Source organism: Pelophylax lessonae (genome assembly GCF_965119305.1).
Source record: "Pelophylax lessonae genome assembly, chromosome: 10".
In the NCBI taxonomy this organism is placed as follows: Eukaryota; Metazoa; Chordata; class Amphibia; order Anura; family Ranidae; genus Pelophylax; species Pelophylax lessonae.
Genome location: NC_138777.1, coordinates 21,196,048 through 21,214,212, shown reverse-complemented (window position 1 = coordinate 21,214,212; position 18,165 = coordinate 21,196,048). Strand labels below are relative to the sequence as shown.

The 18,165-nt window shown below is 46.9% G+C and overlaps 1 protein-coding gene across 3 annotated transcripts in view; it reads left to right on the top strand.

Annotated features, from left to right (window-relative positions):
* The window catches only part of NAP1L4 (nucleosome assembly protein 1 like 4), a 60,001-nt gene that overhangs the window by 5,510 nt on the left and 36,326 nt on the right, over positions 1-18,165 (top strand). For all 3 annotated transcript variants that reach the window (XM_082269759.1, XM_082269758.1, XM_082269760.1), the window contains exons 2-4: positions 14,200-14,258; positions 16,467-16,566; positions 17,878-18,019. In XM_082269759.1, coding sequence (XP_082125885.1) covers positions 14,225-14,258; positions 16,467-16,566; positions 17,878-18,019 — 276 coding nt within the window. In that variant the 5' untranslated portion in view covers positions 14,200-14,224. The remainder of the gene's footprint in view (positions 1-14,199; positions 14,259-16,466; positions 16,567-17,877; positions 18,020-18,165) is intronic.

Below are 18,165 nucleotides of genomic sequence, written 5' to 3'. Positions count from 1 at the left end.
CTGTTTACAGTTCCCAGGAAAGAGGGCAATGTGCTTCCAATGCTGAACCTCAAGACGCTGAACTGCTTTGTGTGGGTACAGAAGTTTCAAATGGAGTCCATTCGCATGGTGGTAGCATTGCTACATCAAGGGGACTTTCTCGCAACCATCAATATCAAGGGCGCTTACCTTTGCATCCCCATTTGTATTGCCCATCAGTGCTTCCTCTGATTTGTGGTGGGCGAGGAGCATTATCAATTTGTGGCGTTACTCTTTGGTCTCGCCTTCGCTTCTTGGGTCTTCACAAAAGTGCTGGCCCCTGGTTCTAGCATACTGTGTCAGCGGGGATCGCGATACTGGGTGCATGGATGATCTGCTTTTGCGTGCAGATTCTTCGAGTGCTCTTTTGGCCAACTTGGAGATCGCTTTTGCAAACGCTGAGGGAGTTCGGTTTGGGTTGTGAATCTTCAGAAGTCTGCTCTGGTCCTTTCCATGAGCCTGGAAGATTTGGGACTGGCTCTGGACTTGGCCTCTACCAGACTGCTTCCCCTTTTGGCAAAACTTCAGAAGTTGCAGAAGGTGAATCTGCTTCTGCTGTCCAGCAGACGGTCATCTCTTCGGACTTGCATGCGAGCGCTGGGCCTGATGGTGTTTACCTTTTTGAGGCGGTTCCGTTTGCACAGTTCCACACGATCTCTGCAAAGGAGATTCTGGTGAAGTGGAACAAGATTGTCTCTGGACAATCTGATATATGCCTTTCCTCCTCTCAAGCTTCTGCCACTAGTCCTGCACAGGATCGAGACGGAAGGCATTCCTGTCATTCTATTGGCTCATGATTAGCACGCCGCTCTGGTACGGCTGGTCGCTGATGTTCCTTGGAGACTTCCTATTAGGGAAGATCTGCTACCCAAAGGACCGATCTCCCATCCTGCTTTACAGATGCTGAAGGATAGGGTTGTCTGATTCAGCGATTCCTACACTTTTAAAAGCTAGAAAATCTACTTCCAGGAAGATTTACCATTGTACTTGGAAGACGTACATTGTGTGGTGTGAGTCTCTTGGGGTTCACCCTTGCTCGTTTTTGGTGACTCAGATCTTGACTTTCCTCCAGCGAGGGGTCAAGCAACGTTTGTCCTTGAGTACCATCCAGGGCCAGGTCTTGGCCTTGGCAATTTTTCTTTCAACCTTTGTTGGCCTTACAAACTCCTTGGTGCGTACTTTTCTCCAGGGAGTAAGACGCTTGGCTTCCCTGGTGTGGTTTCCATTGCCACCGTGGGACCTCAATTTGGTGTTTTTATTTCTTGAGAAACCTTCCTTTGAAAATATTCGGGAGATTCCCCTGCTTACATTTTCGCAGAAGGTGGCCTTTTTGGTGGCTAATTCTTTGGCGCGAAGGGTGTCCGAGCTGGTGGCGCTGTCTTTGCCATTCACTTTATCTAGATGTTCACAGGGATAAGGTGGTTCTTCGAAACCATGTGCATTGTTCCTTCCAAAGGTCGTCTCTGATTTTCATCTGAATAATGACATCGTGTCGCCTTCCCTGTGCCCTAAGCATCCTAAGGAAGTTGCTTTGCATTCCCTGCATGTGGTTTGGGCAATTGGTGTACTTGGCAGCTATGAAGTCGTTTCGAAAGTCTCTCACTGTCCTCCCGGATGGACCTCCCAAGGGGCTGGCTGCTCCTGCTGTAACCATTTCCAGATGGATAATGCCGACTGTGGTTCAGGCTTTTTCTATTTAGGGTCAGGTTCTTCCTTTCCCTGTCAGGGCGCATTCTACTTGGGAGCTTAGGGCCTCCTGGGCTTTCTGTCGTCAGGCCTCAGTCTTGCAAGTATGCAAAGCGGCCACTTGGTTGTCTGTGGACACATTCACAGTGTTTTATAAAATGGATCTGTTGGCATCTGCGGATGCTTCTTTTGGCCGCAAAGTTTTGCAGGCTGCTATTTTGTCCTCTTTGAGGGTGTTTTTTTTTTTTTTTTCAGGTGAGCTTCAGTTCTCAGTTGATCTCCATGTTGCCTGTTTAGCCTTTGAGAAGTTTTTCTGCTGTTCCCACCCTTCATGTTTGACACTGCTTTGGGACATCCCTACGGTCATGAAGATGAAGAGCTGTGTCCATCAATGAACGAAAGAGAATGTGATTTTTGATTTAGCGTAAAATACATTGCTCTGATGATCATTGACGGACACGGCACCCACCCCTCTGTGGAGTTTTTTTTCTTCTGACACTGCTTGTTACAAAACTGAATACCTATAGCAGGAAGTCTGGAGTTTACCCCCAGGGATTGCCACATAGGCGTGCTCAAGCTTTTCTCTGCCTAGTGTCCTACAACTGTAGGGGCGCAGCATAACCCTACGGTCATAAGGATGAAGAGCTGTATCCGTCAAACAACACTTTTTTTTTTTTTTTTTCTCTTACCAGAGCAGTGAGAGCAGCTTTTATCATGTACTGGATTACTTTTACAAGCAGTGGGAGGGGTCATAGTTTTCAAAGTTTCTCCTGTCCCAACAGGAGGCCTGAGCAGTTCCGCCAGCTGACCATAGAGCTGATCATAGACCGAAGTAGTGCTGCAACGATGCGTCCACGTAGTCGATTACGTCAACGTGCGTGAAAGGCGTCGACGCGTCACACGTGACGTCACACGCCCCCCCCGGCCGGACTGGCCTACCGGGATACCAAGATACGGCCGGCCCGCAGCACCACTTTAAGCATTGCCGGCCGGGCCGCTGCATTGATTGGGGCCGCTGCAGGCTGATCCCTCCCACTGTCCAACACACAGGAGATGTCACGCGCCACTCCAGGAGCAGTATGTGATCGCAGGTGAGCCTGAGGGGTCTGCAGGGGGGGGGGGGGGGGGGCTTACTAAGTAGTCTGTACTAGGTGGGAGGGCTTACTGAGGGGTCTGTGCTGAAGGAAGCTTACTGAGGGGTCTGTCCTGGGAGGGGGGCTTACTGAGGGGTCTGTCCTGGGAGGGGGGCTTACTGAGGGGTCTGTATTAATTACAGGATTAATTAGCTAATCAAAAAAACACTCAAGCAAAAAAAAAAAAAAAATAATCGTTAGATTAGTCGACTAATCAGAAAAATAATCGCTAGATTAGTCGACAGACAAAATAATCGTTAGTTGCAGCCTTAGACCGAAGTGGCTCTAATCGTCTCTATGGTATAAGAAAACCAGAAAAGATGAAGCGATTAATCTTTTCCAGTTTTGCGATAGTAAACAAACCCTAAAAAAGCAAAAAACATTGTATCAATACTGATCTTGGTATGATGTAAATCTTTTGATGGCAGAGGGATCTGAGGTCTAATGGCAATAGAAAGTGACAGGTAATCCTTTATATTTATTTTGAGAGATCTGGTGTCTATCACAGTGGATATTTATATTCCCTTTGATAACAATAAAGCGATTAAAAAAAAAAAGAAACAATGTAAATAAATATTAAAATGAAATAAAAAAATATTTAAAGCTTCTCTCTGTGCTCACACCCAAAGGTGAGAGGTTTCAGTCCCGCATGCGCTCAAACATCTGTCGCCCCGCAGTAATTCTAGCACCAGACCTCCTGTGTAAATCTAAAGTAACCTGTAAAGGGTTTTAAAGCGTTGCCTATGGATAGTAAAATTTACACCATTTGTCGCCGTTGCAAGGGCGCGGGCAAATTTAAAGCATGACATGTTTTGTATATGTTACTCGACGTAACCATCTTTTACCAATCAATGGGTATTCTATTGTGTTTTTATGCATTCAAACTTAAAGTCTATTTTTTTTTCCCTTTTTAAAAAAAAAAATTAAAAAATTGCGTTTGAAAAACCTACTCCAGAAGTACTGTATGACATAAAAAATTTGCAACACTCACCATTTTATTCTCTAGGGCCTCTGCTTTACCTACCTCCTTCCCAAGCCTATTATTCGCTCCTACATTTAAAAATATACTTTTTTTTTTTTTTCTAGAACATTTCAATTGTTTTTGTATAATGTGAAAGATGTTGCGTCGAGTAAATGGATACCTAACATGTCACGCTTTAAAATTGTCTGCCAGTGGAATAGCGGCAAACTACGATGCTTAAAATTCCCCATAGGTGATGCTTTAAACGCCTTTACAGGTTACCAGTTTAGAGTGGCACAGGTCTGGTGCTAGAATTATTGCTCTCACTCTGATGTTCACGACAATACCGTATGTATGCGTTCGCATTTGCGTGTATGCATGGTGGGATGGGGGGCACTTTAATTTTTTTTTTTTTTTACAAAAACATTTTTTACGCTTTTTTTTTTTTTTTTTTTTTTAATATTTTTTTCTTACTATCACAAGGGATGAACAGCATCCCTTGTGATAGCATGGGCCGTGACAGGTCCTCCTTTATGGAGAGATTTGGGGTCTTATTAGACCCCAAATCTCTTCTCTGGCCTCCCATGCAGCCGATCGGACAGAGATCGGTCCGATCGGCTGCTTCTCTGGTGGCCAGGAAAACAGAGGTGGAACTGGAAGTGACGAATACTCGTTGCTCCCAGTTTCCAGGGTTACAGAAAGAGGGGAATGTCAGTTACGCTCTCTGTCCCAGGCAGCCATCGCCGCCGGCCGCATCGCTCCCAGCCTCCGAGATGGGACCAGAGAGCAGGAGTGATCAGGACCAGCTCTTTAAAAAAATAAAATAAATGAAGGCAGAATACAGATTCAAAACCGGAGGGATTAGAGGGCAGTGGGGGCTTGCAATCTAAAGGAAATATCTTTTAGTGTCCATACACAGTGGCAGTGCCATTAAACTGATCACTTTCTGATTTGATAGAATGATCAAATCGGACATCAATTGCGTGAGACGCCTTCAGTAATTGTGATGCTGCCCCTTTAAGTCACATGGCAGTGCAGCCACCTTCCATTTCCAGCAGCACATGTGGGGCTCTAAAGCGGGGGGGGGGGGTTTACTGAGTGATTTTATTTTTATAATATATCGATTGACTCGCAGTGTTCATTTTGTGTTCTGACGGCTGAGAAGCTTCCCACTGCTAGAACACAATAGCTCAGCAACAGGGTTTCCCGTATCAACACAGTCGGGGTTAATGGGGGAAGTGAGCAGTTTTCTTTCAACTCGTGGTTGCTTTATAAATGTCCGAGTTGTTTTCAGCTTTGTCACATTGTGTATGGCCACCTGAAATATTAGGGGCCAATTCACTTTACCTTTTACTGCATGGTGAAACACCTGTCACCGCAGGGGGGACACGGGAGACAATTGTTTTCTGCATCCCATTCACACTGCTGCATTTTATCGCAGCTCACCGCCCCAAATTGTGCTACAATGTCAGCAGCGCCACCCGACATTGTAGTGTATGGAGTGTAACGTTCCGGCTTTGTTTGGGTCTTCCTGCTGGTCACTCTGGACTTCTGGTGGGACGGGAGACCCAGGTGGAGCAGCAGGAGGAGGCGACATCCCCTCCCGCGGCTTGTAATGACAGCTGAGCGGCCGCTTAGCCTCATGGGTTGTCATTAGAAGAAGGCCGACCGTCTGCTCTAAAAGAAAAAAAAAAAAACGGTATCGGGGTGAGGCCTGTAGCTGCAGGCATCACTCCCGTACAACCACTTGAAGCAATATCAGTCATATCGGCAAGTTTGTGATTGATACCGATTCTTCAAAAAAAAAGTGAATATCGGCCGTTCCCTAATCTATACTGGCTAAGCTGGCCATCCCAGGACTGTTATGTTCTACACCACATCCAATCAGAGAACGCCTTGTGTTCATTGAGAAAAATACAAGGCTTTCTCTGAATGGCACCCTTGCAGAGTGAGTAACCCCCTTTCTTCACAGTGCAGCACGACCGCTGCTTGGCACGGGTCTCGGAAGACAACAAGCATCACTGTTGCGACACTCAGTTCTTTGCTTTCACAGGGATTGGCTGGGTGTGGAATATGTATACTTCTATTTGTCCAATCTGCAGCAATCTATTCAGAAATATCCTAACCTGGAAATCCGCTTTAAAGTGAAACTATATGCAAATATCTGTAAAAAAAAATGGCACCCAGGAAGACTTTTTATTGCAGCAGAGACCTTATTCTGTATCTTCTGCAATAAATTATTCTTACCTGCCTGTTTGCCTTTTTTATTTACAATGTACACATCTTGTCATCTGCTTGGATGTATCAACTTCAGCACATGAGCAGAAGTTGCATCATCCTGACCCAACCAGTCCAGAAGGCCGAAAACCCAGAATCCAAAAGATCAGGCGAAGATGTCAGTACCAGCGGGGGAGCTTACAGTCATTGCATCACTGGAGAGGGAAGCGAGTATAGTTCTGTTTTTAAAGTGTGGGAAAACAAAACCTTTTAGTATAGAAGGTTAAAACCCTTATCTGTTTATTTTTACTGGCAGTGTCCCACTGGCGCAATTTCCCTTCACTCCTTCTCCTGGATAGGCAAACCGGAAATGAAAGACCATCTCTGCCAAGAATTCCCTCAGAACAGTTGTCCCCGGTGGGAAATTTCCCCTTGCCTCTTCTGGTGACAGCGCTGAAATGTTTGTATTTCCTCTCACTTCCTGTCTTGATAGAAGTGAGCACCATTAGAGGTTAAATCTCCCCAGTGGGGACCTAGACTAAGGTGACCAGATTTTCTGGGGGCATATAATCCCACCCCCCCCCCCCCCCCAGAAATCCGGGGTGTGTATATGTGTGTGTGTGTATGTATGTATGTATGTATGTATGTATGTATGTATGTATGTATGTATGTATGTATGTATGTATGTATGTATGTATGTATGTATGTATGTATGTATGTATGTATGTATGTATGTATGTATGTATGTATGTATGTATGTATGTATGTATGTATGTATGTATATATATATATATATAATGTGTGTGTGTGTATATGTATGTATATGTATATATATATATGTGTGTATATGTATATATATATGTGTATATATATATATAGTGTGTGTGTGTATATACATATAATATATACATTTTTATTTTCTTCTCTAGTAATGGCGGCAATCAGCGATGTATAGCGGGGCTGAGATATTACGGCAGACAAATCTGACACTATGGCTTTTTTCACACTTTGAGACTTGTAATGCGACTTGGGACTGCAAAGTGGCATGACAAGTATTACCCCATGATTTCCAATGAGTACAGTTCATATCTGTGTGATTTCAAGTTGCAGCAACTTTAAAAGTAGTCCCTGCACTGCTATTGTCCGACTATGGTCCATAGACCTCAAGATTACGCAGGCATTGCTTTAAGTCGCGTCAGTCATGCAACTTTTAGTGTGAAAGGGGCCTAAGTGACACTTTTGACACTTTGTGGGAACCAGTGACAGTAATACAGTGATCAGTGCTAAAAATATGCACTGTCACTGTACTACTGACACTGACTGTGAAGGGGTTAACATCAGGGGCAATCAAGGGGTTAAATGTGTGCCTAACAACTGTTTTCTCACTGTGGGGGAGGAGCTTTTACTAAGGGAAGGCAAAGATCCTTGTCCCTGCATTGCAGGAACACAGGATCAATGTCTTTCATACTAACAGAACGGTGATCTGCCGCCTTCACATAGGGGAAACCACTGTTCTGCCTGTGTACAGCGCAATCGGCAGGTACAGGCGGACACAGAGTCAGGCGGACACAGTCAGGCGGACCTGCTGATCGGCTCCAATACCCAGACGTAAATATACATTATCCTGCGCAGTAAATCTGCGATGGGATGGTCGGCGACTGGTTAAGATCATCAGCCTTATGATAACTCACAGGCAGGGGGCGCTCTATCATGATTCTGGCTGGCTCTGTCACATGACATTATGACCAATAAGTTAACAAAATCAGCACTGCCAGCCAGAGCCATGATAGAGCGCCCCCTGCCCGTGAGTTTTATCATCCATGAGGCCCAAGAGACAAACAAAGCAATGTGGTCTATTCACAGACTTCCCAAAGCCCCCCCTGTGTTGAAGCCTTGAAGTCACTGGCAGCCCCATGATGGAATCTGGTTCCACTCGGTTCCTGCTGCTGGACACGGTCAGCTGCCTCTCTGCCTGTCGCTGCCTCTCTGCCTGTCTCTGCCTGTCGCTGCCTCTCTGCCTGTCTCTGCCTGTCGCTGCCGCCGCCCACCTCGCAGCCTCTTAAGTCTCACTCTCCGGGCCCCGGCTAACACTAGGTGGGGAATGGAGTTGAGTGGAGTAAGATCACTCCGCTGGGGAAGGTACGGAGATGAGCTTGCAGGCGGCTGGCTGGGACTTGAGGCAAGGCAGAAGAACATGGGAGCAGGATGGTTATGCACCCGAAATTAAAGAAATAGTCCCTCGGCTCTGACCAGCACATCATGATCATCAGAAAGGGGGACAGATAATGGGGGAAAAAAATACACCCCCTAAGATAGTAGGTGCAGCGGAGCACCTTGTAATTCAGAACTTTTATTTTTTTAATTCTGCACTGACTGTCTTTGAAATTCCCTGGGCCCCTGTTTATATCTAATCTGGGGACAAAACCCGGGACTGTCCCTGGGAACCGGGGAAGTCTGGTCACCCTAACCTAGACTGCAATAAAAACTTGACAGAGGGTCTATTTATTCCACATAACCATTCATTTTTTTTTTTTTTATAAATATTTCACTTCTTTAAAAAAAAGCATACATTACAAGTGTGAAGCCACATTGACGTGTCATGGCACCAAGATGTCACTAGCTCCAAACCAGGGCCTGTAATCTGTTCATCGCTCTGGGGGCTTGATTGTGGTCAATCGCCATAAAGAATTGCCCCTGGTTCCGTGAGTTGAATGGCGCCCCCCTCTCCCGTGTGGGTGAATGGAATGGCGCCCCCCCCCCATGTGGGTGAGTGGAAGGGTGCCCCCCCCCCGCCCCGTGTGGGTGAGTGGGAGGGTGCCCCCCCCCCCGTGTGGGTGAGTGGAAGGGCGCCCCCCCCCCCCCCCCCCCCGTGTGGGGGAGTGGAATGGCTGTGAACTGCCTGTGGGGGTCGGGTGCGATGTGGGAACCCGCAGTGCACCGATGTGAACCGGCACTAAATGGTATGATGCGGTATTCACACCTTGATTGTAAGCTCTGCTTTTCAGGATCCTTGCAGCTCTTGCCTGTATATTGTCATGCTGCACATTACTGCACACACGCTGCAACAGAAATGCCACGTGTGCCTATAAATAGCCAACCATTGGTGACTTCGGCACACATCGGCTAGAAAAATAACTTCTGTGATATTTATAACTATCCATGTAGTAAAAGGAGATTTGTCTTCCATATGCTGTGAGATGGCTGCCATGTGTGACTGCAGCCTTGTGATACAGAGAGATTGTGGATTGTTTTCAGTGTTGCCTTATTTTTATGCTCCTGATGAGCACTGCACTACATACACTGATATCCAGTTTGTTACTAAAAATAAAGTGGTTCTAAAGGCAGAAGTGCTTAGTCCTAATCCTAGCTGAAATTCAAGCTGCAGCAGGCATGGATGGTACAACCCCTGCGTTTCTGATGGTGCAGAAATTGTTGAAGGTCTGAGTTCTGAAGGCTCAGATTGAGGGTTAATCTGGGGTGTGAAGGTGCAGGAATTGGGACTGACCTGAGGCTGTAGGAATTGGGCCTGATCTGGGGTCTGAAGGTTCAGGAACTGGGGTCTAATGTGGGCCCTGGAGGTTCAAGGAACTGGGGTCTGATGTGGGCCTTGGAGTTTCAGGAACTGGGGGCCTGGATGTGGGCCTTGGAGGTTCAGGGAACCTGGGGGCCTGGATGTGGGCCTTGGAGGTTCAGGGAACCTGGGGGCCTGGATGTGGGCCTTGGAGGTTCAGGGAACCTGGGGGCCTGGATGTGGGCCTTGGAGGTTCAGGGAACTGGGGGGCCTGGATGTGGGCCCTGGAGGTTCAGGAACTGGGGGCCTGGATGTGGGCCCTGGAGGTTCAGGAACTGGGGGCCTAGATGCGGGCCCTGGAGGTTCAGGGAACCTGGGGGCCTGGATGTGGGCCTTGGAGGTTCAGGAACTGGGGGCCTGGAGGTTCAGGAACTGGGGGCCTGGATGTGGGCCTTGGAGGAGGTTCAGGGAACCTGGGGGCCTGGATGTGGGCCTTGGAGGAGGTTCAGGGAACCTGGGGGCCTGGATGTGGGCCTTGGAGGTTCAGGAACTGGGGGCCTGGATGTGGGCCCTGGAGGTTCAGGGAACCTGGGGGCCTGGATGTGGGCCTTGGAGGTTCAGGGAACCTGGGGGCCTGGATGTGGGCCTTGGAGGTTCAGGGAACCTGGGGGCCTGGATGTGGGCCTTGGAGGTTCAGGGAACCTGGGGGCCTGGATGTGGGCCTTGGAGGTTCAGGGAACCTGGGGGCCTGGATGTGGGCCTTGGAGGTTCAGGGAACCTGGGGGCCTGGATGTGGGCCCTGGAGGTTCAGGGAACTGGGGGCCTGGATGCGGGCCCTGGAGGTTCAGGGAACTGGGGGCCTGGATGCGGGCCCTGGAGGTTCAGGGAACTGGGGGCCTGGATGCGGGCCTTGGAGGTTCAGGGAACTGGGGGCCTGGATGCGGGCCTTGGAGGTTCAGGGAACTGGGGGCCTGGATGCGGGCCTTGGAGGTTCAGGGAACTGGGGGCCTGGATGCGGGCCTTGGAGGTTCAGGGAACTGGGGGCCTGGATGCGGGCCTTGGAGGTTCAGGGAACTGGGGGCCTGGATGCGGGCCTTGGAGGTTCAGGGAACTGGGGGCCTGGATGTGGGCCCTGGAGGTTCAGGGAACTGGGGGCCTGGAGGTTCCAGGGAACTGGGGGGCCTGGATGCGGGCCCCGGAGGAGGTTCAGGGAACTGGGGGGCATGGATGCGGGCCCTGGAGGTGGTTCAGGGAACTGGGGGGCCTGGATGCGGGCCCTGGAGGTTCCAGGGAACTGGGGGGGCCTGGATGTGATTTCTAATGCCTGTTAATTGACACAACTGTGCTAAACGTTTCTAACGTTCATTAGCTTTCAGAGTGCTACCAAAAAATAAAGGTAATTTTGAGAGTTTCAGTAAACACTTTGGAATGGATCCAGCGCACATCTAAAATGTGTCTGAAACAGACTAATGGTCTAGAGCTGGATGGATGTTTTGGAGGCGCTTATATTTACTCAGTGCTTGTATTGATTTCAGTGGTGCCTTTCTTTGGGTCTGGTGAATGTTGTGGCAGATGACTCCCATCCTGCCCCCCTCCCATAGCTGACAATGGTACGGAGGCCCTGTTGTGTTTATCACTTGGCAGCAGTAACGTCATAGCGCTAGTCTCAGCACAGACACGCAGGGCCCCCCCCACATCTATCAGCCTTGTACAGTACACAGGGATGATTCATCGGAGGTCCCAGCAGTGCTCCAATTGTGTGTAATCGGCACGACCAGCTGCTGCCGCTCCGCTAACCCCAGATACACCATTTCAGCACATTGCTGAGGTGAAGGGTAAAGCGTGGCTGGGCATGTTTTGACGAAGGCTCCATATGTGTCGCTGGGAACTGGGTGATATATTGTAGGCTTTGGTGACCACTGTCAGCCTACTTCCTGCACTGTAACAGTGGCTCTTTGTCTCAGCAAACACTGTAAGTCAGTGCCTTATGAGTGAGAATAGAGGTTTACTGGACTCTGCCCCTCTACAGAGAAGGGCATTATATGATGTGTCTCTGAGGATGCCACATGGGCACTGGCAGCATGGCGGAGATACGTGTGTAATTATGTAGCCATGTTTGCTCTGTAGACGAGGTCTGCTTCCTGAAATTGTAGGGTTGCTCAGTGACTGCACTGTACAGATTTTCAGCAGGGATGTCGCCTACACTGTCCTAAAGCAAAACCAAACCCTCTCCAATAACATGAACTCTTTGTAATCATTATGCTGCTAGTATTAGTAAATAGCAAGATACATTATTATCATTTTATTATTTTTTTTATTTACGTTTCTCTGTTTTGGTTTCTGGCCTAGACCAAAATGATGTCCTACATACCAAGAGTCTTCATGGGGCATTTTTTTTTTTCCTTTCAACTAAAGGAGGGTGCGAAGGGGCTACTTCAGCTAGGCGCACCCTCCTACCTGCATGCCTGAGCTAAGAGCAGATGGATTCCAGGAAGTACAGCTTAAATAAATTAACCCCCACTCATCTCTATGCCCTTGGAGGACTGGTGCGACCTTTAACGTCTCTTCTGGTTCTCAGGCCAAAAAAAGTGTGTGTATGTATATGTGTGTGTGTATGTATATATGTGTGTGTGTGTATGTATATGTGTGTGTGTGTATGTATATGTGTGTGTGTATGTGTGTGTGTGTGTGTGTGTGTGTGTGTATATATGTGTGTGTGTGTGTGTGTGTGTGTGTGTGTGTGTGTGTGTGTGTGTATATATATAATATATACTATATAATATATATATATATAATATATATAATATATGTATATGTATATATTATATAATTCTCTTAATTTAGAGATCCGGGGGTCAAAAGGTACCCAGAGCTCTTCTTTACTTTTTTTTTAAAAGGGATATATTTTTATTATTTTTTTGCTTTTAAAGGTAAGGGCTCTGGGGACTTTTTGACCCCAGATCTCTAAATTAAGAGGACCTGTCATGCTTATTTCTATTACAAGGCATGTTTACATGCCTTGTAATAGGAATAAAAGTGTAAAAATAAAGCACACCATTCCTCTGGTATCGCTGTGATTGTTGGAGCAAAAGAAATGATTCTTAACGCAAGACCTCCTCTGTAACTCTAAACGGGTAACCTAAAAAATGTTAATGTGTCACCTGTAGAGATTTTTAAGTACTGTAAGTTTGTCGCTGTTCCATGAGCCTGTACAGTTTTAAAGCACGCCTTGTTAGTATAGTGTGTGTGTGTTTGTGTTTTTTTTTTTTTTCCCCCAAAAAAATTGCATTTAAAAGACTGCTGTGAAAATACAGCGTGACATAAAATATTGCAAAGATCGCTATTTTATTCTCCAGGATCTCTGCTAAAAAAAAAAATATATATATATATATATATATATATATATATATATATATATATATATATATATATATATATATATATATATATATATATATATAAAATATATGAGAGGCACTATTAACTTGTATGATAGTTGTAGTTTCCTTTCAAGGCCTGGGCAGCAAGTGGTTAAATTATTTTGACATGTTTGTTCTAGGTCTGTGAATTACAGCCAGGCTAGTACAGTATTTTCAGTAGGAAAGGAATGTGAGCCCAGCAATGGCCCCCATGAGGGGTGCACTGTAAGGAAAGAGCTCCCATTACCTGGAGACCAGAAACAATGCGCTTCACATTAACAAACAAATCGGATCCTATCCAGTGCAGTATTCTGAATCGCTACATGACCTATATAGATCATTTATGTGATTAAGAGACATTCTGGAGGCTGTTATAATAAACCTGCTGAGACCTGTTGGATGAATTCTATACAGATTGGTGAGGACACAAAGTTGCTGGACCTGTTTGGATATCATGCCCAGGCAGATTGTGTCCTTTGTGCACTTGGCATTCTTAAGCCATTCTGAGTCTGTAGCCTGGTCCATCTATTATAAACATCCTGAACCTCCGGTTTAGACCACCTATTAACACCGAATTCTTTTTTCAGTAAAGCTAAAACTTGCAAATTAAAGTTGACCCTTCCTGCACTGTAAGAGTTTAAATGCTCATTAAGGCCTCATTCACAAGGGGCATACTAAAGCGTACGCTGGTGGGGGGGCCGTGTTTACCTGCACCGTGCATCCCCATGCAGGCAGTCCTATTTATGTCAGTTGGGACACAGCAGCTGCTTGCACAGAGAAGCTGCTTCCAGTCTGACATCCATGTGGGTGCGTGGCCCTGAATGTACCCTGTCTGCATCCAGATGTCAGATCGGGAGCAGTGTCTGTCTGTGCATCCGCTGTGTCTGTGCATCTGCTGTATCTCAATTGACAATAATGGGACTGCCTGTGCAAGCAGGCACAGAATACCTGTGCATCCCCATGTGGGTAAACGCTGCCCTCAATGGATGTATGGTTTAGTATGCCCTGTGTGAATGAGGCCCAAGTCTAAAGCTGGCCATAGAGGGATTGAATTGTTCAGCAGGGCCTGGCTAAGATTCGATCCATCTATGGGAAGGCTTGTTGTACTGAAGTTGATCTATCGCATTTCTGCAATGTACATAGATCACCCAGAGGGAAATGGTGGTGGTGTGTTTGTTTTTTTTCTTGTTTTTTTTCCTCCGAAAGTGAAGTTACATGTTTTAGTGACCAATGCTCCTAATGTTTGTTTTGCAGTAAGCTGACCACTGCTGGAGATCTCATGGAAGGAAATAAAAATGCAGGTGACAAAAAAGGTGAGTGCTTCACCCCTTGGTGCAGTGATTGGGCCTAACCGCCAGCACAAAGTCACATGACAGAGGGGTGGACCAGATGACCTCTAGGCGGAGACACTGGGTATTTTGCACTGTGAGGAAGCTACCATTTGATGATAAAGCTGAACCCTTCGCTAGTGACTGTCAACTTTACCTATACAGGCACTTTCCACACCCATACTGCAATGCTTTTTTTTAGTCTAGAGCAGGGGGCGCCAAACTGTGGCCCAAGGGCCAGGAGAGGCCCCTTGCTAGCCTTTATCTGAACCGTGGGGCACTGATGGCAATGATGGGGCACTACTCCACCTACTGACCACCAAGTCGGTCATGTTTACCCTCATTGGTGCTGGGGCCAGGACATTTTCTACCCACAACCACTCCCCCCAAAAAAAGACTGAAGAACAGAAATCGAGCCTTTTGTTTTTGAAGTTTGTAGACCCCTGCTCTAGAGCAGCGTTTCTCTTTCGGTCCTCAGGGCACACTTAACAGGCCAGGTTTGCAAGAAAACTGAAATGCATCCCAGGTGATCTCATTTTGCTGCTCAGTGATTGCAGTATTTTAGTCCTCCCCAAGGTAGTACTTAAAGCAGAGTTCCACCCTAAAATTATACTTCCATCTTCTTGCTCTGGGTCACCTGAAAAACAAATGGATAATCGCAATTTATTTTTTTTAATTACTTTGTTTCGAAGAAAATCTACTCGTCTTACTTCCTCTTCCTCCCCTCGGTGGCCACGGCGATTCGTCACTTCCTGGTTTGCAATGCTTCCTGGGAGCTGAACGTCATCGCTCCCAGGAATCAAGGCGCCTGCCCCGACGTCCGTTCCGGTGCAGGCGCCGTCATACCTTGCTAAACAGCTTCTGGGCATGCCCAGAAGCTGTGCAGGGATGACGCTGCGGTACCGGATTTGACGGCGGGGCCGGTGCAGTGCATCGTGGGACCGAAGATGGAAGAGGAATCACGCTGGCTTCAAGCTGCCCACACCTGAGATGGCAGCGCTGGACAATACATTTTCAAGGTAAGTATTCTAAAAGGTAAGTGCAACCCGGGACAGATCAGAGGCTATCCATTGTGGAATGCACTAGCCCTGACTGTCCCGGGGGTATTTTTATTAAAAAAAACGTTCCCAGGGTGGAACTCCGCTTTAAAATCTGGCCTGTTAGTGTGCCCTGAGGACCGGAGTTGAGAAACACTGATCTAGAGGGATAGGGATGATTAGAAGTACATACTTATTCCTCACTCCCTGCAAGCTGCCACTAGTCTCTGGTCTCTGATGCTCCTTGGATGTAGGCAGAGCCCCAGCATTCTCACCGCTTGTCTTGCATTGTATATGACTTTGGAGAACTACAACTGGTCAGATGGGGGGGGGGGGGGAACCACTCCTACAGAGATGTAAGCCAGTGAGGAACAAAGAATAAGAAAAGTATTTCACCTTATTCCTCTCCGCCCCCCCCCCCCCCCCCAAAACAGCGGCAGTGTCAGGGTGCCAGGAAACCAGACCACATGGGGATGCAGGTAAAATAAAGCAGTTTATTGGAGCAAACAATAAACTCACAGCAAGAGTGAGGAAGTGAGAGCAGGAACAAGCCAGGTTCAAGTGCAGAAGCGGTAGTCATCCAAGCCAGGGTCGAGTTCAGAAGCTGGTCGCCTGCCGATGCTGGGTCATCAGCCAAGCCAGGTCATACACAGAGGAACACAAGGAATGGAAGACTGCTAGCAGTGATGCACCTTGGAGCACAAACACAAGGGCAGGGATTGCAACCCATCAAGTGATGGGTATAGTCAGGTGTAAAGCACCATTACTGTGCGACACCCAGGCAGCAGGCAAGTGATGATGCAATCTGAGTTTATTAGAGGCAGCAGTCTGCACATGTCCAAGGTGGCTGCCAACAGGAGGGCAAGGTAAGACCTCGACAGGAAGGGACCTCACTGCAAGGGTGACTTTCTCCGCTGCCTGGAGCTGGAATTTAAGAGAAGAGTGCCGGGCTCTGCAGGCTTCATTCACTCTAAACTAGTTCCCCTCCCCCACCCCCCCCCCCCCCCCCCTTGTGTGTTCTCAACAATGCAGGTAATTGGCCGCCGAAGCCTGGGTGTCATGGGCTGCTTTCTGTTGTCCTTTTAGTAGCTGAAAATTGTTCAAATGATGTGCTTTTGCTTTGATATCTACTTAGTCTATCATTTTATTCACACAGACAAACTGGCCGATCAGATAATGCAGAACCCTCAAGTTCTCGCTGCTCTTCAGGAAAGGCTTGACAGCGTTTCTCAGACTCCGTCAAGTTACATTGAAACGTAAGTTATTGGTATCCTGAACCAGTCACATGACTAGACTGCTAGTTTCCTGATTTATACAGTATAGAATGGTCATAGTAGTGTTTGTGTGAGTACCCAATGGGGTTGATTTGCTACAACTGGAGGGTGCAAAATCTGGTGCAGCTGTGCGTAGAAATCAATCCGCTTCCAGTTTTAGCTTTGATAAAAAAAAAAAAAAAAAAAAAGTGTTAGTAATCCCACAACAATAAAATCAGTCTATAGATGCAGAAAAACATGCTTGGTGTACTCACTGTTTAACTTAAGTGAATAATCCTCTGCATTGTGTAAAAGGGCTGTGTGATCCTCTATGCACAGATCCCCCCCCCCCCCCCTCCTGCACGTTCACTCTGGACAAGTCCAGATAAAACGCAGTAAGTGTAGTACAGCTGCACATGCTCAGTTTGGTCTCTATTGCTGGAGAGAGCACTTTGTGGTTTTAGCTGAGCTATTCAAATCACATGATAGTGACCTCACACATTTGGGCGTGAGATATAATTTAGTTTTTAGCTGGGGATTCCCTGCACCGTAAGAAAAATCATAGCAGCTGTTCAGCCACTTGTTCGTTCTTATAGGCAGCAGGAGGGGACAAACACCCCCCCCCCCCCCCCTCCGGTGCCTCTACCAGCTCGCCCGTGCGATCGGCAAGCCAGGGAAGGAATCCGGCAGCGTCAGAAGTACACTATAGAGACTGCCGGGGACCAGATGGTCCCTAGCAGTCTCTTACTGCTGGAGGCCCGAGCATGATGTCATAACGGCCTGGCAGTTGTCAATACTGCCGTGATCTCGGCTGGATAACTGAGATCGTGGGGGTGTGTGTTTTTTTTTTTTTTTTTTATATATATATATATTTTTTTTTTTTATGGTGTGTTCTAAGTAATTTTCTAGCAAAAACATGATTATTTTTACATGAAAGAGCGGAGTGCCAGAAATGGCCCCGTATGGAAGTGGTTAAAGTGGCAATCAGCACTCCCATTAGCATCTGTGTTCAACATTTACAAACTGGAGCTAAATTGTACATTTTCAGCAAGCCTTGCTGAAGTTTTTTTAAACTCTGCAAATGATTTGTCAAAGCTTGCTGGTGACACTGCTCTCATACAAGCTGAGGTCTGTGTGAAACCGGCTTTAGGATCTGAGTGCATTCCTGGCAAATCAAACGGTTATTTTTCTGTACTTGCAGGGTCTTTAATGGGACAAAATATGCTACTATGTACTCCTATATTGATATTTGTGTTCCTCACCCCCCCCCCCCCCCCCCCAAGTATGCCCTGACCTTTTACTTTGTTTTAATAGTTTACCTAAAGCGGTAAAGCGAAGAATCAATGCCTTGAAACAGCTCCAGGAGAAGTGTGCTCACATAGAAGCCAAATTCTATGAGGAGGTTCACGAGCTGGAGAGGAAATATGCTGCCCTGTATGAACCTCTGTTTGAGAAGGTATGTATAGTACAGAGGTCCGTTTCATGTACACCATATCACCACTAAGCATTCTCCGATGTTTACTGCTAATCTCTGACTTGCAAAAATGACAGTTCTTATATGTATCTATATATATATATATATATATATATATATATATATAT